The sequence below is a fragment of the Chamaea fasciata genome, unplaced genomic scaffold (assembly GCF_029207755.1).
Source record: "Chamaea fasciata isolate MVZ Bird 193981 ecotype frontalis unplaced genomic scaffold, bChaFas1.0.hap1 SCAF_8, whole genome shotgun sequence".
NCBI classification, from domain to species: Eukaryota; Metazoa; Chordata; class Aves; order Passeriformes; family Sylviidae; genus Chamaea; species Chamaea fasciata.
Genome location: NW_027094093.1, coordinates 21,930,269 through 21,948,567, shown reverse-complemented (window position 1 = coordinate 21,948,567; position 18,299 = coordinate 21,930,269). Strand labels below are relative to the sequence as shown.

At 37.4% G+C, this 18,299-nt stretch overlaps 1 protein-coding gene across 2 annotated transcripts in view; it reads right to left on the bottom strand.

The window, feature by feature from the left end:
- KCNH7 (potassium voltage-gated channel subfamily H member 7) overlaps nucleotides 1-17,978 on the bottom strand; it is a 211,235-nt gene extending 193,257 nt beyond the window's left edge. For both annotated transcript variants that reach the window (XM_066190046.1, XM_066190047.1), the window contains exons 1-2: nucleotides 17,140-17,978; nucleotides 14,919-15,149 (exon numbers count right to left, since the gene is read on the bottom strand). In XM_066190046.1, coding sequence (XP_066046143.1) covers nucleotides 14,919-15,149; nucleotides 17,140-17,215 — 307 coding nt within the window. In that variant the 5' untranslated portion in view covers nucleotides 17,216-17,978. The remainder of the gene's footprint in view (nucleotides 1-14,918; nucleotides 15,150-17,139) is intronic.
- Between the last annotated feature and the right edge of the window lie 321 nt (nucleotides 17,979-18,299).

Sequence of the window (18,299 nt, the reverse complement as noted above, 5' to 3'; positions counted from 1 at the left end):
ACAAGTCACATTTGCCATCAGCTTGTCATGGGCAATCTGACAAGGAATATTTGGTCCAGTCCAAGAATGAGAAATGATTTGTATAATCTCATTCCTTTAAATTAAAAATAAGACACGTCGCAGCACTATGCACACTAAATTGATCCTGTGCAGAGTTAAAGCACATACAGTAGCTACCCTAAACACTGTACTATATCTGTTGCATGCAGAAGCGGGTGCAATTAAAACCTCAGCATGTGAATCTCTCACTGATGACTTTAGACATATACATGGCTTTGCATCTGAGCTGAGCAGAGCTGAAATAAAGACACGTAAATAAAAAGTTACAAATTGAAAAATCCTTGCATAATACTATATTTTAATGCATATGCTAGACGTGTTCACTTGCGCATCATCAAATCAGCTGATGTAGGAGCAACCAGTACTTCTAATGCTATGCCAGGAGCTGCTGTTGAACACCCTCAAGATACTTTTACCTGTCACATAGGCAGAGAGTAAAAGAAGGTTCCTTTTAGGGCATCAATAAAGCAGGTTTTATCAATGAACTTTCAAATATCACATTAGGATGACTATAAATAAAATCCAACATGAAACAGAGAGATCTGAAAGTGTTAAATATGCATGCAATATGGAGAGAAATTATTTTAATAATAAAATTAAAAGTATTTTCAGTACTGATTTTGTCAGTGGAAGTATATTTGATGAAGCTTATCAACACCTTCGAGCAGCAGTTGAAGTCATCATTAAGAATATTCATTAAATATGGTTTGTCATATTGTGCTTGTTTAGCAGTCCTTGTCTATAGATAAAGAAGTGAGAGAAAATATAAAATGCGTTGCAAACTGGAATAGGCTGCTGTCAGTCCCCCCCAACTGGGGTGTCTTAAATCAGTACGATTATGTCTCAGTTATCTTTTTCCATATCCTCAGATGGAAGCACATCCCTAAATGATGGGTATTTGAAGAGGTACTGCTTAAACCCATGGGTCTGACATCACTGCAGTGGCACACAAGGTGCAGGGTTCTCGGTGCTCTGCCGCTGTGCTCTGTGTTAGGGGCCAGCTCCAGCAGGACGCTGAGTGCCATCAATGCCAGCAGGCAGAGGTGCTGAGCTCCTGTTGGGAGGAAGCACACTTCCATACTGATGGTGGTGTTCCACAGGGTAGGGGAAGGGGAATCAGCATTGTCCTAAAGGAAAAAGCTGGTATTAACCCTTGAAGAAAACAGCAGACTTCTATCTTCCCTAGTCACTAACCAGGAAGAAAGTGTATAGGACAAATCTATAATTTTTAGAAGGAAATATGAAATTAAAAATGGTAGAAGAGAAATGGAGAAGAAAATGTTGTCATTTGCATGACCTAACTAAGGAAATGTTAGCAATAAACTTTTTCTTCTGAGATGAGACAGTTTTTCAATAATGTTGTCTCACTATTGAAAGTAGTGAAAGTCACTGAAAGAATTCAACAAGTGTGAAAAATATTTCTCTCTTAGAAGATCGGATTTTTTCATATCTTTAGTGATGAGAATGAAGTGCTCAATAATGTGTACCAGGGATGCTCTAGTTAGTTGCCAGTGCAGTTGCATTTATCCTCTAGTGTAAGACAACTGATTTGCCGTTCTAAAACTTAGTACCCCATCGCAACTTTCTTTAGCATTAAGTTGGTTTGGATGACTGTAATCCACCGCAAAATAAGCATTAGGATGTTATTTTCTTCTAAACTCAAACTTTTGTATAAAAAAATCTACCAAAGAAAATCAGGCAGCTGTCTAAGAGCCAGGTGAATTGACCTCTATTACGGGAAAACATTGATTTCTTAATAATAAAATGTGTAGCAACATGGAATTTATACCATGTAGCACAATAGTAATGATATTTGGAAAAAGTCTTCCATCAAAAAGTATCTAGGTTGCAATTTCACCCATCTTGTATGTGTAATGTAAAATGATTTCCTAGTGCATGAATAAGTGCATCTAAGTTACGTAAAATTTAATATCTAAAGCTTGACATAATATTGAACCATTGAAGAAAGAATAATACACAAAAGTAGCATAGATGCCACTTAGTAAAATAAAAGATATGTAAAATACCCACATATGGGTTACTGAATTTAGAGGAAAAATAAAAGAAGTATGGTATCTAACTCATTAGTTCTTCAGACATTGCAGAGAGTATTGCTCAAATGCTTCCTCAAGCACCATATCAGTCCATTCAAATACTTTAAAAAATGAATAAATGTATTCAAATACCAGGTGGCTCTGCAGAGAACTCATGACTAAGCTCCAGTGGGAAAAAAAAAAAAAAAGAAAGAAAAAACAACAGCAAAACACTCCCAACAAAAAAAAGATATTTAAAAGAGGTGAGAGCAAGGGCAGGCTACAAGAGAGGTATAGCAAAACACTGCCCAAGCATTCTGGGATGGTTTTGGAAAAGGAAAAGCTGATCTAGATTTGAAACTCTTGGAATATCAAGGGCAACAAGAAGAGCTTGTGTTGCTAGTATGTTAGCAGTAAAAGAATGAACAAGTATAACTTGAGTCTGCTAATGACTAGGGAGAGTGATTTAGTGACAGTGGATGCAGACAAAGTTGAGGTACTTTAAACATTTACTGCCTCAGTCAGGGCAAGGTTTGAATCCTGAGGTAGTGGAAGAGGACTGAGACAGTGATATGTTGAGAAATTTGAGTCCAACTGTGTCCAGGATAAAACAAACTGGGTTGTATCATCAAGAGCTTTGTCAGTAGATTGAGAAAAGTGATACCTCCCCTTTCCTCAGTGCTCAGTTGACCACACATGGAATAGTGAATCCAACTTTGGAAACCTAGTACAAGAGAAATGCTGATAAACTTGATCGAGGCTAGCAGAGGCCACCAAGATGGATGTGGACTTGGTGCACATGTCCTTTGAGGAGTGCTTGAGGAAACTGGCCTTGGCTGTGAGCCTAGAGTAGAGACAGCTCCAAGTGACTTAATAACAGTCTTTCAATAGGTGTGAGAAAATTAACAGGAGATGGAGGCAGATTTTTTACTGAGGTGCACGGCAAAAGAATGAGAGACAATGCTTTATAAACTGGTATAAGGAAAAACCAGTTTCAATATGAGGGTACTGGAATGGGTTGCCCAGAAAGGCTCTATCCTGGCATCCAACTAGACAAGTCCTAAGCAACTTTGAATTCTGTGTTGCTCCTGCTTTTGGCAGAAGACTGGACTAGATGACCTCCCAATTCTTCTCCAGACCTAAATGCTTCTGAATTCTATGAGAATTTGATGGTTATAAAAGACCAATCTAAGGAAAGGATTCTTTGCTACACTGGAATGGTAAAATGCTATGTATTAGGGTATGTGCCGTGCTAACAGGGTGCTTTCTCAAAGCAAATACATCTGAGTGATTGCTATTTAATGATTCCCATGTGATACAAAGTATTACTTGTTATACAGATTGTGCCAGTTTCTAAAAATCAAGATCCAAACAAAGGGTGAATTCCAAAAGAGGAATTAGTTACAGTCTAAACTAGATTATGAGGATACCCCTGGTTAATAATAAATTTTAGAGATTTGTTAGTTAAATCTAATCAGATATATTATATCCTGCAGAAATGTCATTTTTTCCCATTGGTAACTTTATGTAGACCTCACAAGTACTCAAGATCATGAAGATCAGAATCCATTATGAACACCTAAAAAGCTGAATCAAGTTAGATTCTGATGAAATGTCAGTTCTTTAAAAGTTTGAAAAGTGGAAGGTTTTTTTTGTTTTGAGGAGACAATAAAGCCCCGTTTATGGCATAATACATGCAGCACCACTTAAATACAAATAATGCTCAGATAAGTTTGGTTTTTTGAAATAATGATGCACAGGCTCTGTATGACTGATTTGTGGTAGCACCTGAGTAAGTGTTACAATTATCAAAACAAAGTTCAGTGTGAGACTGGCAAATGATAATTTTTCTGTTTGAAGAAAGTGTGAGTTTAGCAGCCACTGAACTTTCTTAACCCTGCCTCCTGTATTTTTTGTCATTTATTTGGCAGTTCTATTTTCTGTATCAAATAGGAAAAGCTGAAGACTAGAGTTTAAACAGGAGATGATTCCACCTTTGGGTTCTTTTAACCCTACGTCAAGGAAACAGTTTGGACACTTTTGCCATTCAGTACGACCCCCAGCTGCCTATAACCCCAGTCTGGCACTTCAGGGCCACGTGTGACCTCTCTAAGACAAGAAGTCATTTCTCTGAAAATTATTGTTTATTATGACAGGAGGCACATACACAACTGCATTACCTAGGGTTTCATCTCGGACCTGACCTGCGGTCTGAGATGCTCCTGAAAGAATAATCCCTATTAAGTACAATTCCTGTTAAAGGTTGTTTTACAGAACTATACCCTGTAATATCATTTTGTAATCTCACTCTGTCAACTATTTTTTAGACTTGATCGTGTTGGGGATTTTTTGTAGCATTTTTATATATATGTACACTGGTAAATGTTACAATGCAACTTTGGTGTACTGTATTTGAAAAGAGAAGAGGATAGTGTGAAAATGCAGAAGAGAAGGATGTTTTGGAACCGTGAGCTTTTCCAGAATAATACATCTTTTGACGTAAAAGACTTACTACATTAGTCAATCAGCACATTAGGAGCCCCTCTAATTTGCTGTTCAGTTCAAATTTCCTGTGATTGAATGCATTTAATAAGAAAAGTGATTTATTAGCAAAACTGTTGTGAACTATAGAATATCAGTTTGTATCTTGTGATGGGTTAGGAAGTAATTTTGGCAGCTCCTCAAAGTGGTTCTTAAACCTTTAGAGAAGGAGAAATGCTCTTTTATAGTATATATTATAATATATACATATAATTGAAAATCTACTCCTTAATTTGATTTTACTTGTAAAACTTCAGGTCAGTCATTTCTCCTGCAGTAACTCAACCTCAGTGTGCTCTTCATAGCTATGATAACTTAGTTATATCTTATATTTTAGTCCTGTGGGATCTAAGGGGAACCTCTCCCACTACCCAACATTTAGATAATCTACTTTCCAGGTAATAATTGAGATTAAATGTGTAGAATTGCTTCTCCATCATTGAAAAAAAAAAAAAAGGTGACATCTTTTCTTCAGATATTCCTTAGAAAGTGGAAATGAAGTCTCTTTTTTTTTTTTTTTTTTTTTTTTTTTTTTTTTTTTTTTGTTTACAGAAAAAATATCCCAAGGTGAAAGGGATTAAGAATAAAATATTATTTAAAAGGCAAACAATTCAGTCAAGTCCCTTGAAGCAGGGACAAATGCTCTTGCACATTCAAATGTTAAAGAGATTATGTTTGAAATTCAAGCAGCCACACATGATGTATTTGTCTGGCTAATAATTATGTTTTGCATATGTTGAGTTCTGCAGAGACCGTGATGCTTCTGGTAATTCTGCTACTGCAGGATCTGTGGTTTTTTCACAAATGAGGTCAAAAGACAACGAAAATTGAATGTAAATAGATCTGCATGGTCTATGGAATAGCTCCCATAGCTGTAATGTTCTTAGTTTGTCTAGTTGTTTCTATAAAATAGCCTTGCCTACCCATCAGCTAGGAAGAAGAGTGGTCTGTGAACCTTCTTTTCCTCTCTTTAAATAACTGTGAGTACAGGAGAGGGAAAGCCACCTGCACCCAGGTCCTGATCTACAAACATCACACAAATCAGACACTAATTGTGCCTGTAGATGCAGCAGCAGTGAGTAGTTTTTAATTCACTTTTTAGGCTTTTGGGAGCAGGTCCTTAGATCCTACTTCTGATGTTGACAGGAGAAGGGATTTGCAAGTTTCAGGATAAAGAGGAACAAGGTTTCATTACAGCTTTGTGGTCATCCACAAACAGTATTGAAACTCTATCTCAAAAACTACAAAACTTTTCTTTAAAACTCTGTGGGTAGAACATGAAATATGTTTCTGTGCATTATGTGCCCACATGTTTGTTGCCATAAACAATCAGTGTAACTTATGTAAAGACTAAGGATGCTCTGAACAGTGACCCAGCACGGACTGGCTCAGGACTGATGTTACACACAGGCTTTCATACCAGTTTGTGACCTGCTCCGTTAATCCACAGAGAAGGCTCAGAGGTTGATTTATAGATACCTTTTGTACTTCAAGGCTATTACTACTCTCTCACATGATTATGGTCATATTGTCCATGACTCCAGAAATAGTCCTTCTGGGGAGAGTTGCTCTTTCTGTTGGATAGACCTTGGTGTTAAATTGATTCCTGGTATATTTTATCAGCAAAAATAACACTGCACACTTAAAATGGAAAAAAATGGAACACATTTTCCTTTTATTGTCATTATTTATAATGGCATGGACTTCAGGTTTTCTTTCTTTCTTTTTCTTTCTTTCTTTCTTTCTTTCTTTCTTTCTTTCTTTCTTTCTTTCTTTCTTTCCTTTCTTTCTTTCTCTCTTTCTTTCTCTCTTTCCTTTCTTTCTTTCTTTCTTTCTTTCTTTCTTTCTTTCTTTCTTTCTTTCTTTCTTTCTTTCCTTCTTTCCTTCTTTCCTTCTTTCCTTCTTTCTTTTCTTTTCTTTTCTTTCTTTTCTTTCTTTTCTTTTTTCTTTTCTTTTCTCTTTTGTTTTGTTTTTCTTTATTGACATTTTTGAGCAAATAGACAGAATTGCAACAGTGTTTTACCTTAACTGCCATGACAATAGGATTTATAGACTACTGAGTTTCATGTTCTTCTGAAAGTATAAAAAGAAATGCCATAAACATGCAAAATACTAATGAGATTATCTAGCTTTTTTTTTTTTTTTCCCCAGAGAGGAAGGAGTAAAGCAGATTGACATAAATGAGTTTTGAAAGGAGGAAATCTGCAAGCTATTTTCAGAGATCCACTTGCATTGATTTGAATGAAAATCAGCAAAGAATGCTCTTAAAAATAATCTCAAAAGGGCACAGGCTCCAAAGTCTGACAACAGCTGGGAATAAATGCTTTAGCACATGCATGTTAGTGATGAAACACATTTACATGATGATTAACAGCTTTTCAAGTAGCCTAGGTATAGGACAAAGACAAAAACCCCTAATATGTCCTTGTTCTGAAGTTGTCTCTGCCTGACTAAAGTGTGGATAGAAATGGAGAAAACTTTTGTCTGTGTTTCACATGTTTTTTCATAATTTGCTGTCTTTTTATTCAGCAATAGAGATTCAGCTAATACTAGATAGTACAGGTATACTGTCTGTATGAGCACTGCTCCAATGCCTAAAGATCAGGATTTCTTAGTGTTACAAAAATTAAACTTTCCAATTTAACTCTATGAAAGCTGTTGGTGTGCAAGCTAATTCATGTCTCAATAGACACTGATATCTTGCTCTCAGGCGTTTAGGGGTGTTTCTGGCCACAGAAATAACACACTGCCAAACAGTCCTGTGCATTTGCTCCAAAAAAGGCCAAGATTTCATAAGCTGGTACTGTCAAAGATCAGTATTCAATGTTGTGATAAATCCCAATTTCCCAAAATCCCAATTTGAAGTAAATTCTTGTTGTATTTCTCTGAACTGACCATTTAGGCAAGACCTTCTGGTTTCCACTGCAGTCTAATCTGGCAAATCAGAGGTTTAAATGAGGTAATGGCAAAATGTAAGAGAAAGTGTTTTATTGATAGTGTTATTATGGAGGAAAAGACAGGAAAGCAAGAAATTTTACCATGTAGTCAAGTACTGAATGCAACCGTGATTTCTGGCCTAAGCTTTCTTCTGGTCATTTCCACTCACTATCAGTAATGAAACAGTTAATAATGCTGACACTCGAATACCATCTTTAGGTTTTGATGATATGATGGCTCTTTGTTAACAAAAATGCCGGAATATATTCTTTGTGTGGATAACACTTCAATGCTATTATTGAAAGCAGTATCAAACCTAGGTATAATAAGATCTATAGTTGGAATCCAGTTAATGAAACAGAAAAAGACAAGACCTTCCCTTTATACTGTTTACTCTGACTTTTTTTTTCAGATTGAATTTTGGTAGTGATCTTTCCTGATAAGACTTCACTGTGATTCAGTATTAATGAATTAACAAAATGAGAAATGAAAAGGCTATATTGAGAAAGTTGGTGAGGAAGCTTAAAATTGCACATCTGTGGAAACTGTGGAGGTCAAAAAGCATTTTTTGACCAGCTATGGCTATAATACTGCTTTCAAAATGAAATTTTACTTTAATTTTGGAGAAATTATTCAAATATGCCTGTTATTTCCTCTTAAAAAACCCCAGTATACTAGACTAAAAAGTTCAACTGTACAAAATCATATGACAAATAGTTTCCACCTCAAAGATGTGAACTTTCAGAGTTGCAGACAACGTGAAATGAGTAACTGCAGAGCCACAATACCTCACTGTCATTGTTATTTATCTGCCTGGATTGAGGTTCACAGCTACAGTTCTGATTGCTTTTGAGATATGCAGTTTCCAGAGTCAATTAGCAATTTCCATAGTCAGCTTTGTCTTGCTGCTCTGAATCCTATACTGCCTGATTAAGCTTTTTCCATACTTAGCTGGGAAGTGCATGGACTACCTAGCACAGAGACTGAGTCATACACTACTAGTCAGGCATGTAGGAAACACTTTAAAACTGGACTCGAAACCACTAACATAACATCTAACCCACACCACTGTCCTCTTCCCATTGCTTGGAACCAGAGGGAACAGAAATGTCAACACTGGTGTTGGTCAAAGTGCCATGTTTTGAAATTTGTTTCATATCAAATATGCAAAAGGCTGCAATTAGAAAAGCAGTGGCTCTTCCCCCGTGTCTACTGTAAGGTATGATGTCTGATTTGCTCTCTGCAACTCTTTTTGATATGTGGTGGAGAAGGAAAAGAACCAATCAATAGCATGAATAAGAAGTATGCAATAACTCCCTTATCACAATGTAACATTAGAAAGGATGCACGATAAAGATGGAAAGAGGACACAATAAATCATATGAAACCACACCAAAAATAGACTGACAGCATCTGTTCTTTTTGTCTCATAACCCAAAACCAAAATAGCTTTCACTACAACTAAAATGAGCATATTCAAAGCAGATAAAAAAACACTGTCAGCAATGCCTTATTAAAAAATGAAACTCTTTTGAGGATGTGTATCACATCACAACCTTATATTACCATTTTACCTCAGAATGTGTCACCTTTCTTACCACTATGGAACACTTTTTGAAAACCAGCAATCATTTTTTCTTTTTAGCTTAGACTAGGGAAATTTGGGCCCTTGATAGGAGTAAATTTGCCCTGTGACATTCGGAATCATGACGTTAAATTATCCTATGGAAATCCAGTGTAAGAGTTCCATCTTAACACTGTACTGGAACGAAAGACTCCTGAACCACTAGCCTGCAGGTTTTTTATTTGTGCCATAGAGGAACTCAAAACTGTCAGAATGGATTTTTCCAAATTAAGATTTTTTTTCTGTTAAAGATGCAGTACCTATAATAACAGCCATTGTATTCTTCATTACTTATTAAAATTACATATATATACTTGCACCTAAACACTGAGAAAGAGAATAATTTAGAAGTCAATTTAATTGTTATTCTATTTATTCAGATACTATTTGTTTTTATGAAAGTCATCTGATTTACAATCAATTCATCTTTACCTGGAAAGAAAACGGAATATATTGGAAAGTCAAGGAGTTGAAAAATATGATTGAAATTGACCTATAAATAAGCTTTCTTAGGATATCTAAGAGGTCCTTTATCATAATCATTAGGTATCCTACAGGAAATGTGAATAAGACGTGACCCACGGTTCTGAACAGACATAGGAGCAGTATCGGAATGGGGATGGGTAAATGAGATATCTGGATCCCTGAGGTATTGTCTCACTGCTGATGGTTCTTGCTGTAAAATCAGGAGTGCTGAATGGGGCAAGGGATGCTTTTTACTTGACAACTATTAAAGCCTAAGGTAGAAACACTGCACTACAGACATAAGAATGGATGTCCTCATTCATTTCCAGTAGTTCAATGCCTTCAGTAATATTCTGGATTTCATCCAAGGGGTATTTTAAGAATGCCTGGGAAAAAACCCTGCACTAAGAAAGGGTTTTTAGACAGGTTTTGTAGGGGGCAACACTTTCTTTATCAAAATGCAGTCAGATCATATTTCTTGTATCAAGGAGTCCTACACCAGTAGAGTATCAGAGAGATTGGATTCATTGACATATCTCAACAGTTCTGGATAAGGCACTGGAACTATGGTCAAGACTGCAGTTGCTGACCCTCATAATCTAAGGAGACTTGACACACATGTAAGCAGCTTTCTTTCCATTGTGTTTTTTATTGATTGGTAGGTTCCCACAAACAGATAGTAAAACACCTATGCTGACTGAAGTCTAGAAGATGAACTTCTAAATGAAGTCCTGATCTTTCTATTTAAGAACTCTTAATACAATTCTCACTTTATTTTGTCAGTATGTTTGTGTAGTTTTTATTTTCCTATCCTCAAAAAAGACCTGAAAAGTCTTTAAGATATTAGTTTGGAAATGTGCTTTGAAAATGCAAATATGTTTAATTTGCAGTCAGCTGGGGCAAATTACTTTTTTGAAACTGGGTAAATGGCAAGTAGTTTGTGAGGTTTGTATACACTTTGCACATTGCTTGATCTTATCTTTGCACAAAACTACACTCCACCTTAGTTCTTCTCAACCCTAGAGTATCTGATGCATATAGGCTAAGCTTAAATGATCCTACCTTCCTTTAACAGATGTCATCTGCAAGCTTAGACATATCCCATTATTGCCCACAAAGCATACAAGAAGTAAAAATGCATTCTGTGTGGTACAATACTTTCTGATTATTATATATCCATTCTCAATCCCAAAATAATTATACTTTTTATCTCCAAAGTTTTACAGCTTTACCACCTCAAGCAATATTTTACATCTGTCAAGAATGATTTATGCAATAATGACTTAAACTGCAAAATGGAGTCCTCAAAGGAAGAACTGTCAAATATTTTCACCATAAATAACTTTATTAAAATAAGAACTGATATCCTGTATAAACAATATCTTGCCTTCAAGTATAAGTCAGATCATATAGCTATAAGATTAGTGAAAAAAACTGTGATATAGTAAGGAATTTATGATATTGTTGTTTTGATATCAGAGTATAATTTTTTAATTAAGCAGATGCTAATACCTAATGGGCAATCCTTGGGAAAAAAATGTTTCAAAATAATAGTTCTTGTGACTTGTATTTATCTATTGCTCTTTTTAAAAAGGGATATTTACATTAAAAAAAATTACTGTGACTTTAATCCCATGAGCACATCCAGTGACAATTGTGGAGCTACTTGTGATATGAGAACCTGTAAATTTGGACCTTTAGTTTTGGCACCATCTGTTCCCATTAACCATTTTTCTCAGTAATTAACTCTTTTGGTAGCTATGTAATTGTCTACTGTGATACTACTTGAAGAGGACAGAGGACTAGAACTTTGCTTGGATTGTGTAAAATACCCTTCTAAAAGGAAAAAGAGTGCGGAGAAATTAAAACCAAAAGTAAGCTATATTCTGATAGAAGTACTCTGAGAGCAGCTAGTAATGCTTTTAGCTGCAAATGTTAAAAACTGCTGCGAAGACGGCACTGGTGTGGGTGGGACAGGGCTTGCTGGGTGCCCAGGTCATGCTGGGTGCCCAAGTCCAGGCCATCTAAACAATTACACAAAGCTAGCACAAGCATTCGATGCTTCTCTGTACTCTCCCCACACTGCACGGTGAAAAGGGAAACAGGCTCCATCCAGGTTACTCATTTAGAAAACTGTCATACATAGAATTTTTTTCTACTTTGCCCACTCTATCATCTGTCTGTCATGTTTAAGGCAGTGTAGATTCAAGCAATGGCCATTTTCTGAATGTCAACTTGCTACAAAATCTTTTTCCCATCCTTCTGTCCCGTCGTCTTCGAGTGTGTAATTTGGCCAAAAGATTAAAGCAGTGAACAAACAGCAGCTTTCAGTCTTGCATCATTAAGATGTTTAAAACTCAAGATCCTGTACTTTCATCTAGAAAAATGGACTATACACCAGTAGAGAACATCAGAATCCTAATTCCCATGCATGTATTCAATACTGTTTTTCTATAGCAAGAATTTTCTTTTAAGCTGAGATTCAAAGCTGTGACATTTTAAAATTATATGAGGCGATATTTAGAATCAAAAAGAAAATAGCATTATTTATAGAGTGATTCCATTTCTGATATCTGCATTGCTGGAATTCTGATGACAGATTAGCTTTATAAGTGATCCCACTGACATTTGCTTTACTTCAAAATACTAAAATAATTTTTAATACAATCACTGGCTTATGTAGAGTAAATGACAGTGTGATGCAGAATAAGATTTTATTTGCAATTCACTGGAAATTTAGTCAGGAGTGTTTACTCTGGTTTTCAGAATGTCCCATCATTGGAACCTCACGCAATTCACACCTTCTTGAGGTGTCTTCCTCCTCTGTATGCTTATTATTATGATAAATATTATACAATGGCTTGCCACGAAATAAATTGTCAAATTAAACTTTTAAGCAGTGGATAGTTCATTGAAGTAACTTCAGTTACTCACATGTAGACAGTTACATTTCTGACTGTGCTAGAATTGACCTCTGAAAATTGAAAATTGCTGAAATTGACCTCAGGTCTCATACTCAGAGCACACATGCAAAATAAGCCACTAACCAGGCACTAAACTCTCACATTCTTAGAAAACTCTTGAAATTTACTTTGTTTCACAATCTGGAGGAAGTCCTTGTTAGGTATCACTATTCTGTATATTGTTACAATACACAGAATATGTTATATATGCCACATATTGAAAAATCATATTTGAAAATTTGAAAAAGTAAAGATAAAAAGTGAGGTATGTCTTTTTGAGATATTTAGAATAACTATAGAATATGCTCACTAACATTCATTAAATTCATCATACAGGTAGTTTCAATTTCATGACACCAGAAGACTGGTGATTAGACTTAATATTTTCTATCACATTTTGAAAAGAAATTGAACATCATGTGAAGCAAAACAAAAAATCTCTATATACAGACAATCAAGCTGACAGATAGCCATGCATTTGAGTGTCAGACCTATCTGATATTTTGACAATTTTTTTCCTGATTCACCTATGTTTGTTTAAATTTAGGAAATCATACAGTTCACATGGTGAATCCTGCTCACAATTAGACAAGTAAAATATTGCAGCAATTAAAGTAACTATTCAGAGAAGTGAAGTTACTGAAAACACTTATGCATAAGATTATTTACACTGAATCATCTGTAACTCAGTGTACAAAACTATTTATGAAAGATACGGCAATTTTTATGGACAGTATTTCTTTGGTTTGTCTCAAATAGATTATGATGCGTTGCATGATTTCAGAATTCAGCATTTTTAAAAAGGATCGATCGATCGATCGATCGATCTATCTACCTACCTACCTACCTACCTACCTACCTACCTACCTACCTACCTACCTATCTACATATCCATCTCTGGTAATTGACAGATAAGCAGTACTTTTAAATGCCTTTCCCTCCCTCCTAATGTTTTGGGAGACTTTAGGATTTTTAAACTACCACATCTCCAAACAGTGCTCCAGGCTGATGGCTGTGAAAGTTAGCAATGACATTCTTCTTTAGCGATATTATTTTTAACACATGCCAAGTTAACACAAGCACAAGGTAGATGTGCAAAAGACACACAGTGTCAGATCTCCTGAGAAATCTACATCTAAGGCACAGCTACAACAACAAATCCTGACCAAAATCTGCTCCAGACCACCAATCCAGATCTAAGAATAAAGGGCTCTATTGAGAATCTGCTACAAAGAGTACGCTTAAATATTGTGAGCGTGGGTAGAATGGTTGGCCTGAGTCCTATGTGAGTTATATCAGCCTAAACTAAAAATAATATTTGTTAAGTGTCTCCAAGAAAACAACAGAATTATTGTGAACAGAATTTAACTCTGGGACTTTAAAATGAGAGAGCACATTGCATGTGATTCTGAAATTGATGTAAACAACACACTGGCACTTCTCCAGGACTAATTTAAGCTCAGCATTTGAATATTAATTTCCTTTTCCTTCTCCCAAGAGTGTATACAGCAAGAGACAAAATAAGGTACACCACAATTATCAATTACTTGAATTCATTTGAAAGATGGGTGTTTCTGTAAATAACTCTGGGTAATTAAAAAAAAAAACCCAACCAACAACAAAACTCTACATATAACTATTACGTACCATAATTACTTCTCATGCGTGTGCATTTTTAGATCTGTGAATTTATTTATTCATTTTTTGCTCTTAACAGGAAAAAAAAGTATCAGCAGATTCAGCCATTCTGCATGTATTGAGTCTTTACTGAATAACAGGGAATAGTTCATAGTCTAGGCAAACCCAAATTTTGACCCTGGCAATACTGGGATGATATCAGTAGTTCAACTGCAGGTACTCCACAATATCTCAGCTCTGAAAAGGACTTGAACCTTTCTTTATAAGCTAATGATTTCTTTCTGATGGGCTGCTTTTTTCTACTTTTAACTTTGTGGTAAAATACTGCATTTAAATCAAGGTATGTTTCCTCTAAGCTGATTATTTCAAGTGATTTACATCTTCTAACTAACCAAGAGTAGTACTTCTGTTCCAGAATTGCAAACACTGTGCTGGCTTCATTCAGCTGGCGGAGTGAATGTACAGTGATATACTCCATACACCCACTACTCTCAGGGCAGATTCCCTTACTGATACACACAAATGTATTTCACAGGACTTCAGAGAAATTACAACCCCTCCAGCCAAGGGGCTGGCCAGTACAACATACACACTTCTTTTACCAATCAACTGCTAACCAAACATGCAAAAAGCTTTGAAAATAAAACCAGACTTTACCATCTTTGTGATAATAGGTGACTTCTACTTTCCGCTCCTCTGACCCCAGCAGGGCTTGAGCAATTTGGGCAATATGATGTCTTTTGGTCTCTGGCCCATGAAGAAAATCACAGGTGCAAGGTTTCTGCATGACATCTGGCCTGGAGAACCCGGTCATCTCACAGAACCCATCATTGCAGTAGATGATAGCACAATTCTGCACTCTAGCATTAGCAATGATGAATTTTTTATCTGCAATAAAAGAAAGTGATGCATTTTTTAGTACTCTTTCAACATTTCTTATAGGGTTGATTGCAGGGATGAATGCTGAACAACTCTTCTTTTCACGGGAATGCCTGAAATACAGAGATTTTCAGTCGTTTAATGATGATTTTTTTTTTGATTTGTTTATTTTTTTGTTGTTGTTGTCATTGGTTTTTTTGTTGGTTTTTTTTTTTTTAAGGAAATAAAACCACACTATGCAAGTCTCTGTAAATCTCCTTTTGACTTCAAAATTTTATCTGTTTCAGGCTTCACTGAAGCCCAAGTGATGAGTGCCGTTCTGTCAGCCGCAACTCCAGGAAAGTCATTGAAAAGTTAGCAGCTCCTTTTGGGGAAAAGTAGAGCCTTAGGAAGGGGATTCTACTCAAGTGAAGGGCTTCCTGGTGTAAGGTCCATCTCAATCTACTCTGTAGGGATTTTCATTGAGATGAATCACAGTAATTTTACAGTCAGTATTTTAACAAATCTATCTAGAAAGCAACAGAAGGAAAAAAGTTCCAAAAAACAAAAAAAGGGGGTACATTAAATGATTTTTATGTCGAAAATGTTTTGCCAATTTCACTTAAGTTCTGTGCTTTCATCCATCCTCCTTTCCCAAACTCTCACCTCAAAGATAAATTCAAAAATTTCAACTCTTATTCGTTTGTTTCTGTTTACCTTTCTAACACACTAGTCCCACTGTAATTATAAGTGTGCAACTTTGATACACTTACAACTGGTAACATTAATTTTTAGTTACATAAACTCACAAGGCAATTCTTTGTTTTATAAAAGATTTTTTACATGACACCAAGTAAACAGTGCTAGTCTCCAAAATTTTAAATATGTCCGTCTTTGAACAAAATGACGTATTTGGAGATTTCATTCTTACTTTTTCTGCTATCTTTCAATCACCCTGAGCTTTCACTATCACTTGCCTATTTAGAAGCTAGTCCATTATTACTGTCAAAAAATACACTTCACTACATAAAAAATTGGAGTAGCAACACTGACTTAGCATATAGATAAATTAGGACTAGCACTGTTTTTATTTTTTTCTCCAAAATATAAATATTACACGTTAATATGGGTTTAAGTATATGGAAGTATATGAACCGGAACAACCTGTAAGGGTTCACACCAGACTGATACTAAAATTATGCTAAATATTTAAATCAATGTACATACATCAAACTACTGTTCTAAATGAAATTCATTTTAAGCATCAAGTGTTCCTTCTTACAGCTAATAGAAAACCAAAATTCTGGCCAGGAAAAAACACTTCAGCTTCATCCTCCTCGACAGGTAGTAAACTGCTGCATTGGAAAAGATCTCACAGACTCTCCCTGAGGATGCATTTGCACTGGTTTGATAAATATTTTTGGCTTACATAAACAAAAGAGAGAAATTTGACAGCAATATCAAAATGCAGTCATGACAACAAGGTAAGAGAGTTTTTCCTCTTTAATAACTCTTCTGCATATTTTCTGTTTCCTCTAAATCAAATTCTGAAGTTCTGCTTTATTTTGAAAAGGCAATTATTACTAACAGCATTAACAATCATAATAATAATAATTCTAGCCTATATTTTTGACATTGCAAAGACAGCAAGATTCTACATTCTGCTTTTAGAGCCATCTCACTGGTTCAGAAGAAGGTAAGAGATATAACTTCTCCAGCTGTACAATATGGATACAGTCAACGATAAAAACTATTCCTTAAAATAGTGTGGGAAAAGAGCCCCAACCCCCCTCCCAAAAAACCCCCCAAAACTCAAACCCAAACCCACCAGCCAATAATTCAAGTTGGTAATCTGTATTCGAGATCAAAAACATTGCTACTTCTGCCAGGGATCCCCCTCCTTACCTCCGGGGTTTTCTTTTCAAGCTACAAACTTAAAAATACTCTGGAGCTGCTGTCCATTTAGTCACAAGCAGAATAAAAACTACTATAGCAAAATAGATAGAAAGCGAGAACTTACTTTGCCCTTCAAATTTTCGTATGATTGTACCCAAAAATGTATTTTGTGGTGCCACATGACCTCTGCGAACAGGCATGTTTGTACAGGTCTTCGGTTTTCTGTGCACAATGACTTCTCCAAGGATCTCCTACACGGCTCCAGCCCACAGCACCGAGCCAGCTACCCTTTGTGACAAATCATCGTCCTCTGGAGCTCGGAAATCTCTTCCCATTAGCACCACTTCTAGAGACACGCTTTTCCTATTGGAGCCAGATTCATCCCCCAGTTTCTTTCTTTTTCTTTCTTTCTTTCCTTGCTGTCTTTTCTATTTTTTTTTTTTTCCTGGAGGATCTCGGACGCTATTGTCTGGGGCGGGTAGGGGTGGGGTAAGCAGGAGGAGGTGGCGGGTGGGGAAAGATTACAAAGGTAATCGATCTCTAGCACCAAACATCGCCAATTTTCCAAAGCAAATGGCTGTGACCCGGCAGTTTCCGACGCTGTAGTGGTGGTTTGAGGGCTGGAAGACTAATGTTTCTCCGCTGCCAGAGGGAGTGACGTTCCCCCCCTCCGGGCTTCACCACGGCGCGCAGCAGCTCGGATTACTCAAGCGTGGTTTAGCAAGAGCCAGCCAATAAATCTCTTCAAAACTCGGCGACAAACAGCGGCATCAGGAATAAGCTGCACCCCAGCAGCACCGCGACGTGCCACATCCCCCGCCGCGGCGGCTGCAGGGGTCAGCGGGGACCGAGGGCGATGGCGGCGGGGGGGCCCCGCCACCTCCGGTAGCCCCGGCGTCCCCGCCCTCCCGGCACCGCCGGCCCCTTCGCGGCCCCTGAGCGTGGCCCGCCGGGGAGCCCCAGGCGCTGGCAGGGCCGGGGGAGGGAGGGAAGTTGGTACACGCCCCGTCTGGGGCGGGGGGCGGCGCGAGTAGGGGTCGACGCTGAGCGATGGGGGAGCGGGGGAAGGGACCACCGGAGCCCTCGGCATCCTTCCTCTCCCGGGTGGAAGGGATTGCCCCTCCTACGCAGCGTGACCCAGGCGAGGGCTTCCCCTCGCCACAGGACCCCCTCGTGGGAGGAAGGGGGATTCCCCCGGCGCCGAACGCTGCCCCCGGGCTGCCGAGCAGGTGCCAGCCTCCGCTCGGGGCCGAGCGAGCGGCGCGGAGGGTGCGCCGGGTCCCG